The sequence below is a fragment of the Rhamphochromis longiceps genome, linkage group LG6 (genome assembly GCF_057381845.1).
Source record: "Rhamphochromis longiceps isolate RC_006_pf linkage group LG6, R_longiceps_female_GT1.1, whole genome shotgun sequence".
Lineage (NCBI taxonomy): Eukaryota > Metazoa > Chordata > Actinopteri > Cichliformes > Cichlidae > Rhamphochromis > Rhamphochromis longiceps.
The window spans coordinates 34,229,225-34,242,245 of NC_140562.1; the positions used below are offsets into that span (position 1 = coordinate 34,229,225).

General features: G+C 38.0%; 1 protein-coding gene across 1 annotated transcript; it reads left to right on the forward strand.

Moving 5' to 3' along the window:
- Positions 1 to 1,395: 1,395 nt before the first annotated feature.
- vps37a (VPS37A subunit of ESCRT-I) lies at positions 1,396 to 11,806 on the forward strand. The gene is made up of 12 exons (XM_085410336.1): positions 1,396 to 1,864; positions 3,318 to 3,392; positions 4,634 to 4,751; positions 5,545 to 5,648; positions 5,861 to 6,074; positions 6,774 to 6,844; positions 7,938 to 8,065; positions 8,155 to 8,213; positions 8,607 to 8,675; positions 9,672 to 9,815; positions 10,498 to 10,586; positions 10,761 to 11,806. Exons 1-11 carry the CDS (start codon positions 1,755 to 1,757, stop codon positions 10,576 to 10,578), a joined length of 1,173 nt encoding a protein of 390 aa, XP_085266462.1. The 5' UTR covers positions 1,396 to 1,754; the 3' UTR covers positions 10,579 to 10,586; positions 10,761 to 11,806.
- Positions 11,807 to 13,021: the final 1,215 nt, after the last annotated feature.

Sequence of the window (13,021 nt, forward strand, 5' to 3'; positions counted from 1 at the left end):
GTTAACCTCTTCTTTTGAATACTTTCCTGCATTTCCATATTCACCGCAAAGCCTCCTTGTCTTCTTTTCTCTATCCAGAGAAAATACCAAAAACCATTTTGGCAATTTCCTTCACCACTTCAGCTCTACCACTTCCAGATATCTGGGAACTCTTCCCTACCACCCAGAGCCTGTGACAATTTTTCCCTGTGCAACGTTATTCCTTCTTAAGCTTCCACTATTAAATCCTTGTGTCTGCCTTCACTTGCTACTTCTTCTTGATTTCTCAAGTCATCCTACAGACTACCATCAAATTCTGCCTATCTACATTCTCACATTGCAGCTGCCTATTTCTTTCAGATTCCTTTTTAGCTACAGGTTTCTTGTTAGACTCAGAAATAACTGACAAAAAAGGGAGAAGACCAATGGTGAAATTGCTACTTTCTTCACACTTTAGAAGAATATGCATCCTAGAGGATGGTCAAAAGAGCTTGCAAAGAAAAGCGTCTGGACTTCTTTAAGTTACTTGAAGACATTTCACCTCTCATCCGAGAAGCTTCTTCAGTTCTAAGGTCAAATGGTGGGAGTCCCAGATATAAACCTAGTGGGAGTAACCCCCATAGATGGACATAGATGGCTTCTTTCAGAGGAGTGAAAGAAGCCATCTATGTCCACTGTGAGCGACCATCTTTGAACAGAGGCGGTGGTTTACGACACCAACTCTCTGCCATCTATAATCCAGTTTTGAGATCCCTTCCCAGACGCCTTAACGCCCACTTACATCCTGGGCCATCTGACCTCAGGAATTCGCATGATAAGGTGGGGCCAGGTTTCACAATGAACTCACCCGAAACTCTGGCTGATGGGGATCCACACCCAGTTTCACACCTTAGCTCAGGCGATTAGAGGATCATCAGGGGGTCCTTTTGTCCCTCTGTGGGGGGATACTCCCACTAGGTTTATATCTGGGACTCTCCACCATTTGACCTTAGAACTGAAGTAGCTTCTCGGATGAGAGGTGAAACGTCTTCAAGCAACTTAAAGAAGTCCAGACGCTTTTCTTTGCAAGCTCTTTTGACTACGATGACCTGGATGACTGAGAACCTTCACAGACATCCTAGAGGATGGATTTTAAAAACAAAAATTTGGAACAATATCTGAATGTGTGGGACAAGTGATAAAAATGTAGTGGAGTCCTACATAAAGAGGGACCCATGCTCACCCTAAAACGTTTTAACACCCACAAAATTATTATCATTTATGTTACTAAAAAATTGCATTTTTAAAATGGTTTTGCTGCTTTATTCTTAAATCTCATATAGTTTATTATAAGGTCCAATCCCCAAAAATATGTTATTCTCATATTTTATTGTGAAAAAAGGTTGAAAACAGGAAGTTGCGCTCTACGTAGGCGTTTGCGTGACGTAACACGTAAATAAGTTGATCAAGCTGTTATTAGCTAGGTTGTTTTCTTCCTTTAGCCTTAATCTCTCGCATGATATTAATGACTGGGTGACATTTACACACAGCTCTTGGGAGATAAACCGGAACTGACACTTTAACCAACAAATGAGGATATGCCATCCGACTTTGTAACATATACAGAAAGTACACCTTGTGAGGACGAGAAACCGAGAGTCAAACAGCTAACAGCGGTCAGCGCCGCAAATCTCCACACCGTGTACCGCTCATGCTGACTTTCTCTTCCATTTCTTCTTCGTTTTTACTCGGCCTTTAGATTCGCCAAGTCCGGTCAGTGGTTTCTCCAGAAGAGAATGAACTGGTTTTTCCCAACCTCCAAAGGCTCTGGATCTCTCCCTCCTCTGAACAGCTTACAGCAACAGAGACAGCGGCAGATCGAGTCCCTAAAAGCTGCCCACCCGAGGTAATAACGATCCGTCACCCCAAAACCCGACCCGTGAGATTGTTTTATGGTCACCACGATGTTTCCTGAACATTTTAATGGGGTTAAATAGAAAACACCCTCACTCAGTTTACCAACACACCTGCTGTTTACTTCTCAGAGCTAGCTACTTCTCATAGTTAAGTTAAAAGTACCTCATGCTAGCAACCAACTTTTCGTTTATTATCGACCACATTTATCCCATCTGTTCTCTAAATATTCAAATTATGTAATACTATTTTAGGTAAACCCACTTTTGTGAAGCCCCTTAGTCTGGTTTGTAAGCTAATCTTGCTAGCCTTTTCTCATGGCTAATTAGCGCGTGCTATGTTAGCATTAAATGACAGGGTCTATTTTTAGGGCTCGTGGCTGAACATGTCCTGTGGTCATGTGTTTGCCATGCATGTAGTTTTAAAATGAGCTTGTTACTGAGAAGTGGAGATTAAAGTATTAGCCTTTGTTTATCAACGAATGTTTCCAGCGTAAGCCACCATAGTGGGCTGCCCACTGCTTCACTGAGTGAATGGGTCAAATGCAGAGAAAAACAAGTAATTTCCCCATGGGGATCAATAAAGTATCCATTATTATTATTATTATTATTATTATTATTATAAACCCACTGTTGTGGTTCATTTCTTGAGGAGTCACAGTCTTCTATCTCCTAATGCGAATTATGCCACGTGTGTGACAAAGAAAAGGGATTACACAGTTTCTGAGAAGGAACCAAGCATATCAAATGCAGATCATGTGCTTTTAGATGCTATGGAGCTCTGTTGAATGCTTCTCATATGATGACACTGATGTTACTAGGTGTAAGGTTAAGGTTTTCTACACGCTGCTTTGACATGGTAATTGATTTTTTGGGGTGCTGACTGTTTAAACCCCTTATATTGACTTCCGGACCAACTTCAACATGAACCTTCTTTGCCCTATTTTTTCAAGTTGTGATTTTATAAACAGTGTGGCATTACAATTATTCCATCATTTCACTGGTGCAGTTTATCTGGTGAAACTGCAGTTATTCAGATAAATAGTGGTATCAGCAGCATTAGAGGCAGTGGAAGGGAAAGTTCATTATTATCAGACACTGACAGACACTTGTGTGTGATTTTAAAACCTAACATGTCAAGTGTATTAATTGCTCTTTTTTGTGAAACAACTTTTTTTTCCCTACCTTTTCCCCAACGATCAACTACTAAGTACCATAAATAGATTGCATTTACTTATTCATGAAAACTATGTTCACCTTCTGTGCCATTTAATCCCTCACCGACAGAATTTGTTGGGTGAGGATAAATACTGAATCTATCATTTGCTCTTCAAACTAGCAGAATTTCATAAACCTTGACCTTAGGTGTATAATTCTTCTTTTGCATCTTCTTTTGATTGCATGTTGATAAATCTTCAAATTTCTGGCCCTGTTCCTGTTTTACAGCCTTGCAGAAATCCAGAAGGATGTGGAATACAGAATACCATTCACAGTCAACAATTCAACCATTAGTGTTAACATGTGAGTACATTTATACTAATTGTATAGTTCTAATTGTATGGCTGTGAAAACAAAGAGCCTTACCTAAGCTCACATTGGAGGTCATTTTCTCATATACATCTGGCTGCTTTTTTTTTTTTTAGATCTCTCACTACTATCATTATATTCTCTTGCATTTCTGCTTGGTTTTTATTTTCAGTAATTGCATTGAACTTTGCACTGGGAGTCTCACACCATTGGGTAATGATAATAGCATCTCATGTACCGCATTGCCTTCAGGCTTGGAGACTGTGGACTGCAAACTGCTGTATTGTTGCCAGAGCCTGTTATAACCAGCCGTGTTTTTTAGATGAAATTTGGGTCAGTTTAAAAGAGTGGTCAGAATGGGAATAATAGCAGCCATGCTGGAGGCTGCTTAAACATACCCAGCATTATGACTGTCAACATGGGTTAGGCCAAAAAGGATTTTGGATTTTATGGGCCTCTTTTCTGAAACTTTTTGTCACACTGCATACAGTAATTTCAGATTATCAACAGACAATGGTTTGTGTGCCTCAAAGTCAGTCTGTACTTACACCACTGATTGAAATCTGACTGTAAATTAATACAAAAGAAGGCTAACATTACACGAGAAACAAGATAGAAATTTTCAGATTTCCACAAAGAAGATGAGACAAGAAAAACTAGTAAAGCCGGTTGAGAACCCAAATATGTGCCATAGGCTCTAATAACTCTCACATTAGGTAGTCAAATGTTTGTGAGAGCTCTTAGGAAAAACCTTTGTCACACATTCACTCCCATTTCTGCTTCTATTTTTGTCACCTATAAAGAAAATATGGGGTTATATAATATATATAATATATGCTTTATAGGTGTGGAGGACTGTCCAATAATTGGTTTGGGTCTGGGTATTTGAGAACTGTATTTGCCATAAACATTTTTTGACAGATGCCACTTTGGCATGTAACAGCAGGTAAACACAGGTCTTACTAATCCCAAGAACAAAATTTATGACACAATAAATACCTACATTTTCAATAATCCTGCTCTTATAAAGTCTGTTTCTTTGTTTATCAGTGAAGTTCTCATTTGCTTCCTGCATAATTGACTTGTTTCCTATTGATTATCAAGTAATGTTTATTGATTATCCAGCAATACTACATCATAACTAGATTATATTATCTGGGCTGTAAATTGTTGATAGTTAAACCCTTTAATGTTAGCTAAGTTAAACACTTCTCTTTTGTTACCCTTCATTTCAGTTTGCTGCCTCCTCAGTTCCCCCAGGAGAAACCAGTGGTTAGTGTCTTTCCCCCTGTTGGTCATCATTTAGTGGACAGCAATAATGGCACTATGATCAAGAGCCCCCTCATCACTAATGTAAGTAGCTTTTGAGAATTAAAGAGGGTTTTTTTCAGATCTTAAACAAGAATTATAAATTATGGCATCCTGAATCCATACTTAAAATGACACAGATAACACTTTTTTTGTTTAAAGTGTCATTGCACAAATGTGTGTGTGGTTTTCTTTTTTGTTTCTGTTTTTCAATGATCTGTGTGGAAAAAAAGAGAGAGAGAAACAAAGGGAAGTAAAACGCTGCAAAGTGACAGCATTGCTGTGAAAGCAGCAGGACAAGTTGAAAGATCATTACTCATGGTAGTGTCCAAGATAACTACATTTCTCATCTGACTAAAAGTGAAAGTGAAATAAGTAACTTAAAGTCAGGGGGTTTCCAAGCCTGAGCAGTAGGTCTTCTCACCACCGATCAAATGCTCTGTGTCTTCAACCAAGAAGAATAGTCTAATTCTATTATCCAGTTTACTTGGAAATACGTATATGTAATCCAGTGTTCTAAAGCTATAATACATCATCTGCACACACAAATAAATAAATAGCATACTTTAGAAAGCATCTTGAATGTAACCAAATTTAAAAAAATAATTTAATACATAATTAAATTGATCCAGATAGAGTGGGGAGAGCTGTCGTCGATGCACAGCTGTGCACATAAACCAGGTGTTCATCAGCTGCAAAAACATGTACTTGTTTGCTTTTTTCTGTTTCTTTCATTGGTTCATTGTGAAGTAAATCCACTTATTTTAGGTTCTTCTGTTAATTCATGCTTTAATTTTATCCATGTTACTGTATTTAGTTGTTGTTATATATGTTCTAGTTTGGGATGCACTCAGACCTGGGAAAGGTCATCCAAAGTCTGCTTGACGAGTTCTGGAAAAGTCCTCCCGCCTTGATGTCTAGCGGTCCTTCTGGCTTTCCTTAGTAAGTCTCCTCCTTCTGTCATTGAGAATATAAGACACTTATTTCTCAGTACTTTCTTATGGCATTCTAAGAAAGTTCGTATATTTTTCAAGTGTGGTCTTATTTTAAATATTATTTTAAAGTGGTTCTAAAAAGCAGTTCGATATATTTTTTCCACATCATTTAAACATTGATGTCATGCCTTTCATTCTTTCCTTTTTTCACTGGAGCAGTATGTACAAATCATCAGGTATAGCACCTTACCCCAATCCGGCTTTTCACTTTGGTTCTCGCCACATGGGACCCAGTCAGACACCACCTTCTGGTCCAGCCCCTGCGCCAATGCCTCACCCAGGGGTCGATAGTGCCCTTGGGCCCCCTCGAGCTCCAGCGCCATATGGAATAATTTCTGACCTGCCACTGCCTGTACCTATTGGAGATTCAGAGGTATGCAATTGATGCACAGTGTATAAAAATGGAATGGTAACAGTCAAGCATATAGCAAGCAAAGCATCACCTTCCCCAACCAGATAAAAGCATTGATCAAAAATTTGTAGGTTCCTCCACCTATATCCCAGGTTCTGGACTGCTTCCAGCACAAATTCTGTTTAATAAAGATTGCTTTGTAAATGTAAACATTAGCCGGGCTGGAAGCAACCCACGAATGGTTGAGAAAATGTCACTGATGGGGAAATTGGCCAAATTTAAAGGTAATTTGGTGGAACTCAAGGATGTATTTTACCCCAAACCAGAACTTTTTGTTGAACCTAATCAAGTAGTTTTCAGCACATGAACCTAACCAGAGTTAAACCAAAAGTGAAAACAAAACAAATCAGCGAATGAAGAAAAAATCCAAGCTTGGGAAACAAGCCATGGTGTCCTGCCAACAGATCTACAACTTGCGCTGTCATTAACACTCCATACAACTAATGTGGACTTTCTAGGTCACTCAAATAAAACTTTAATCTCATGCTGGCCAATATTAGTGCCACTAGTGCATGCACATTACACATTACAGGAAGAAGCAGATAGCATCAGACAAAATTACTCAGCGAACTAGCATTGGACAGTCCGACACAGCTCTAGTGTTCAGACATTAATACACTGAAGATTGTGATGTGAATATATAACTTCTGTTTCTTCTAGACTAGACTAAATGGACACGTGTACAAGATGCCTGAGATTCCTGAGTCTTTTCCTGAACTCTGTGACATGAAGTAAAGTATTCCTTAATGATTTCAAATTAAAATGTTTGCACAGTGTGAAATGTTTGTTCGTGACAAACATTATTTCATACCATTATTGATGTATTCAATATCTGTTTATGTAAAGTGATGGAAATAATTATAAATAATGCTGAATTTATAAGTTGCTCACTTACAAAGAAAGCGATAGTGTCTAATTTTTCATTTTAATGGTGAGAGACAGATTATCAACCAGAAAAATCTCCAAAAAGTATTTGGAAAATCTAGAACTATAAAAATCTTGCTCCAGGGGGTGAGCATGATCATGAGAAAGGTGGTGGATCAACCTGAAACTACACGGGAAGAACTTGTTAGTGATCTGAAGACAGAACACCATGTAAGACTCTTGCCATAAATGACTTAAATCTTTCAGCACATGTAGAGGCATGTCCTAAGTTTGTTAGTGAACATCTAAATCAGCGGTCCCCAACCTTTTTTGCACCACGGACCGGTTTATGCCCAACGATATTTTCACGGACCGGCCTTTAAGGTGTCGCGGATAAATACAACAAAATAAAACTAGTAACGGTACTGAAAAAAAGAAGATTTATTCATAACACACGTGAAAAGACCCAGGAAAACAGAGTTAATGATAAAAACGATAACAAAATAACGCTGAAAACCAATAAAAACCCTGAAAACCATACATTTCACACCTGAGCCTCAACTCTCGCGGCCCGGTACCAAACAACTCACGGACCGGTACCGGTCCGAGGCCCGGGGGTTGGGGACCGCTGATCTAAATGATTCAGAACTGGCAGAAAATGCTAGGGCTCAGCTCAACGAGCCGTGTTTGGAGTATGAAATCTGCTGAGTATAACCCAAAGTGCACCAACCCGACAGTCAAGAAGCAGTTAAAACGTTATACGTTGTTTTTTTTCTTCTAAGCGTACACAATGACTTCACTCCATTGAGGGTTTTGGTTAATATTCTGTCTCTATCCATTAAAATGAACCTACAATAAAAGTTACAAGCTTTTCATGTTTTTTGTAAGTGGGCACACACATCAAATAATTACTCTCACATATCTGCCCATTTATCCACTTTTTTCTTTATCCACCCCCAGCCTGACACAGTTGTCAGATATGTCTGAAAACGAAGATGTGTTGCTCAAGTTTTTTGTGAGTTTGCCACAACTGAAACAGGTCACATCTGATAAAGAAGAGTTGGTCAACAGTATACTGGACATGGCCAGTAAGTTCCCCCCCTGTTCTCATAGATGGTCTTGCGAGTCATAGGAAAGTGAAACTCTAATTTAAGTTGGTGTCAATGTGTTTTTGCAGAGAAAAATCTTCAAATGGAGCCACATCTGGAAGGAAAAAGACAAGAGATGCTCTACAAGGTCAGTTCATACGTAATTCCTCTTTGTTTCATAATCAAGTCAAGTCAGTGTATTTATAAGCACATTTTAAAAAATGCAGTTTGACCAACATGCTGTACTAACTGAAAAATAGAAAAGTAATAAATATATACATCAATATAGAAAAATAGAAGATAAGCCACAAAAGCAAAACAACTCAGTCACCGTAAAAAGCTAGGGATTAAAGAGGTGTGTTCAGACAGGTTTTCAAAATGTTAGAGAGGTCAGAATTTGAAAAGGCAGACGGTTTCAGAGTTTAGGCGCAGTAACTGCAAAGGCACGGTCTCCTCTCTGTGTCATACACACATAGCTCACATATTCGTTCATGCCATTGTCCTGCTGCTCATTATGTGTTTTTGTCTCTTGTGCTAACAGTATGAACAGCTGACTCAGATGAAGTCAGCTTTTGAAACAAAGATGCAGAGACAGCACGAACTCAGTGAGGTAAATGGCCACACCAGCACACTCTGGTTTTACATGTAATACATGTTTAGTGCAAATACACGTCTTGAAATGAGAGTTTTGACATTTTCATATGTTTATTCCAATCCTGATTTATCATTTTGTTGATTAAAACTGAGCTTGGGTTGTTTAATATACTGTGTAACTTGTGAATTGTATAACTGTGTAATTGTAGTACTCTTTGTTACTTAACCCTCCTGTTATGTTGCGGGTCAGATTGACCCAGAACAGAAGAGATGTCTCATGTCATCTGCATCACTACAGAAAAAAAAATCACAATTATAAAAGAAAATTGTAAAATAATCAATGCTAGTGTTTCTGACACTTTTTGATGAGTAAATTTGCCCCGGGTCAAATTAACCCAGGAGCATAATTGGTGTTCCTGGAAACCAACTTAACAGGAGGGTTAAGCTAAGCTTGATTGACTGCTTAGTTTCCAGAAAACCAAGCACAAAAAGAAAAAGTAAAATATAAGATACAGACTTAATTGGTGACTACATGTCGGTCTGCTACAGTTGTGGTCAGAGGTTTATATACACTCATCAATGACGTGAACGTTGTGGTGATTTTTTTGGCTTTTAATTGACTTTTCCAGGGTTTAATGATTGCACAGCATATATCTTTATTCACTTTAAATAGCAAGTATTGGGTGCATAAGTTTGAATTTCTTTTGAATTTTCTTTAATCCACACAAGGTCAAAAGTATACATTAAAGGCTCAAATATATACATACAGTTACTTTAATCTTTCAGCAGGTTATCCTGAAGATTTTACATTGTCTTTTTACTTGACTTGGCCAATACAAGGTCCCTTCACCGTCAGAAAAAGGATTTGTTTAACAGTACTCATTAGATTGAGCAATACTCTAAAGAAGAGCTTATAGATATCAACCCAGACATGTTTGCCTGTAAACACTCTTTGATCATTTTGTATTTCATTTATGTTTTGTCTTTGTTTTTTTATTTTACTCCCTACCAGAGTTGCAGTCTAAGCACTCTACAGGCTCGGTTAAAAGTCGCAGCTCACCAGGCAGAGGAGGAGTCTGAGGAGACGGCTGAAAACTTCCTGGAAGGACGCATTGACATTGACGAATTCCTGAACAGCTTCATGGAAAAAAGAACAGTGAGATGCTAACAACAGCAAGAACGACAAAAAAACATTTATACCTAGAATTGGCCAGGAGTCATTTTTATGCTGTTTTTTAATTCATGTTTCATTCATGTTTTGTTATATGAGTCAGAGTTAGCTGGGTTTGATTGAACGATAAAAAATCATTTTTTTGAGTTTTGAATGGGATGCAAACAGGGTGTTAAACCTGTAAGGAACTGGAGAGAGGCTGATGACGGTCATGATTATGACCAATCTATCATGCAAAGCCTACCCGCTGTGTTGACCCCTTGTGGCAAGGGAAAGCTGAAAGTAGCTTCTTTTATTTGTTATCATTGGAGAAAGTAATTAAAAAAACTTATTCAAGAAGTGAAATCTTTGCTTTTGTTGATACTGTTGCATCAGTGGGTAAAAATGATGCCGCGTGGCTGTTCTAGGGTTACGTGTTGGCTTTTTTTAACCTTTTAAAAACTGAACCATGAAATAATTGACAGAGATTTTTAATTGTTTAAAAATAGAGGTTTTATTGAACCTCCTGACACTTTTTAAAAAATTATAGTTTTAATTTGTGCCATATTTACTGCATTTGGCTCTATTGTAATTTATTGTAAATTATTGTTAGGTGTGAATGTTATAGGAAGTACTGCACTTAACATTTTAAGGGGAAACTTCAGATGACTTTGGTTTTGTTTTCCAGCTTTGCCACAGCAGAAGAGCCAAAGAAGAGAAGCTGCAACAGTCCATCAACACACATGGCCCGTTTCCTACCAGTCACTAGATCACAAGGTAGAAGAATCACAGCACAGCACACATTACTTAGTCGCATTGCAGTCACATGTCTGCTTTTACAATGACTGTAATAACCTTTCCTCTTTTTTTTGGAAAGGGAAAAAAAAGGAAATTGTATTTTTTATTCTCATTTATTCATTCTGCTTCTCTCACCATTTCTTTGGTCCTCAGATTCAGTGTTTCTCAGCCAACTGCTGCCAAGTAAAAGGAAAAAGGTATTACAGGGGCCGAAAAGCACACTGGGCACTCATCAGTTTGGAGAAACATGAAGATTTTGATTGCAATGCTGGGCTAAAACAAGAAGCCTATGGTGTCCTGATCCAAGCTTAAAAAACAACAAACAACACAACAAAACAAAGCAAAACACAAAAAAGCAGTTAAAGTTGGATCTTGTGAGAGTAACGTTGAGTCACCACAGAAGGCCAAACCTTGGAGGATGAGTGGCACATGCCTAGATGCTCCAGACACATTACTATGGATTCATCACATTGTGGATAATTTTATTGCACTTTTTTTTCCAGTTTTGACATGGCAGTGATTACAACAAGCTTTGTTTTCTCTTTAGATTTATGTCACGTTGCTCATAAAATCTTGCCTGTTCTTAATCAGGAAGGTTGGAGATGTGAAGAAATTTGGAAGAAAGTACAAGTTGTGTAGTACAGTGCCCCTAATCTTCCATTTTCTTTGCTGTGGGCTAGTTAGTATCACTTAAAAAGTTATTCTGAAATATTGGTGTCTGTACCATACATCTCTGAGATCAGTCCTTGCTTAATCATCCCATTACACTTTACGGAGATGTTGTGCAGCCAGTGCACTTTCAGCGATAATTTGTCCAAGACAGCCATGACTGTCAGTGAGTAAAACAAAGAAAAGAAGCAAGGACTCAACAGTTCGGTCAGGAGACATTTAATTGGGCTGTTAAAATGTAAACTGTGTTTTCAAAGTGGAAAGTGGTTGATTGTTAATCAAGCTGTCAGTTTGAGGAAATCCTAAACACAGCCTGAATATCATTACATAAACATTCATAGTTAAGGTTTCAGATTTTCTATCAGTACTCTGATAATCCCTCAATTTATGTACTGTAAGTTGTAATACATTTGTTTCCAATTCAAAGTTAACGTGAACCAAGCAGACCACATAACATACTGTAAGAGCTGTTTCAGTTGTTAGTTCCTGTATTGTAATTCTGCTTATTGAGGGTCACGTGTTGAAACCAATGCTAACACGATTAGCATTTGTGGTTCTTGTTTTTAGCACTGAAAGCAAATATTTTTCCACTCAGAGGGCAGGTTAAACTACATTAACTCAAATCTGAATACTTCAGTCCCTCTTTTGCTTTTTACATTGATTTAAAAAAAAAATTCTTGATGTAAACATACTGACCACCACTTTTTCCTTATATGCACAGTTATGATCGCCTGAGAAACTGTTTTCTGACACCTGAAACCTCAAACTTGAAATTTCTGCTGAAAAGCCTCAGAAGATGTGGGATAATGTTGAGGAATATTAGTTTAAATGCTGCAGTAAAACTCAATGACATTGGATACTGTATTTAAATAATGTTAATAATAGGCTATATTGTAATCAAACACTCGAGACACCTTGTATTATATGTTCTTATTTAATTTGTTAGAGTAATAAAGCATTTAGAATAAATTCTGTGATCACATTCTTTTTAACATGCCAGCATTGCCTGAAAGCCAGAGGTTCTCAGGGTATCCTTGGGCTGCATGATGTCAATAAGGTGCCTGACCATGATGTGGAATTTGTTCAATGAACATACAGAGAAATCCCCAACAATCAAATTATCACTAAGTGAACAGCCTCTTGGCAATACTGGGAAGGAAAAACTTGTTATGAACAGGAAGACACCTTTAGCAGAACCAGGCTCAGGAAGAGGCAGCTATCTGTCGTGACGAGTTGCGGGTGATGGGAGGAAGACGGGACAAAAAAACACACTCTGGAAGAGAGCCAAGTAATAATAAATAATGATTAAATCCAGAGTGGTGTGTAAGCTCAGAGAGTGAAGGGTGAGTGAAGAAGAAACACTCAGTGCTCTGTAGGAAGCCCTCAGCAGCCTAATCCTATGGTGGTGTGACTAAAGAAGGATTCAGGGTAACCTGAGCCAGCCTTGTATAACTCTATACTTTATAAAATTCAATTTACACTAAAGATTATACGGTGTAATTTTTTCATGGCATTAAAATAAAGCACAACACTGCTACCGTATATATTGTGGTGACGTGCAGTACTGTACACGCAAAACATTAACGCTCAGTACCAATATGCACTTTCACCATTAGAAAATTTGCTTACATTATTATCTGTATGAAACGAGACACAGTTTTTCTTTTTATTCATTCTTTTATATAACATGAATCTTTTTGTTGCTTTGTTTGGTATCACTGGCCTGTGGGTTGCTTTTGCCTGCT

Bases quoted from the DNA above. Each gene is read 5' to 3' on its own strand.
- vps37a (XM_085410336.1), top strand. From the start codon at position 1,755: ATGAACTGGTTTTTCCCAACCTCCAAAGGCTCTGGATCTCTCCCTCCT. The intron at 5,649-5,860 runs GTAAGTCTCCTC...TCACTGGAGCAG, and splicing joins GGTCCTTCTGGCTTTCCTTA to TATGTACAAATCATCAGGTA. The intron at 8,066-8,154 runs GTAAGTTCCCCC...GTGTTTTTGCAG, and splicing joins CAGTATACTGGACATGGCCA to AGAAAAATCTTCAAATGGAG.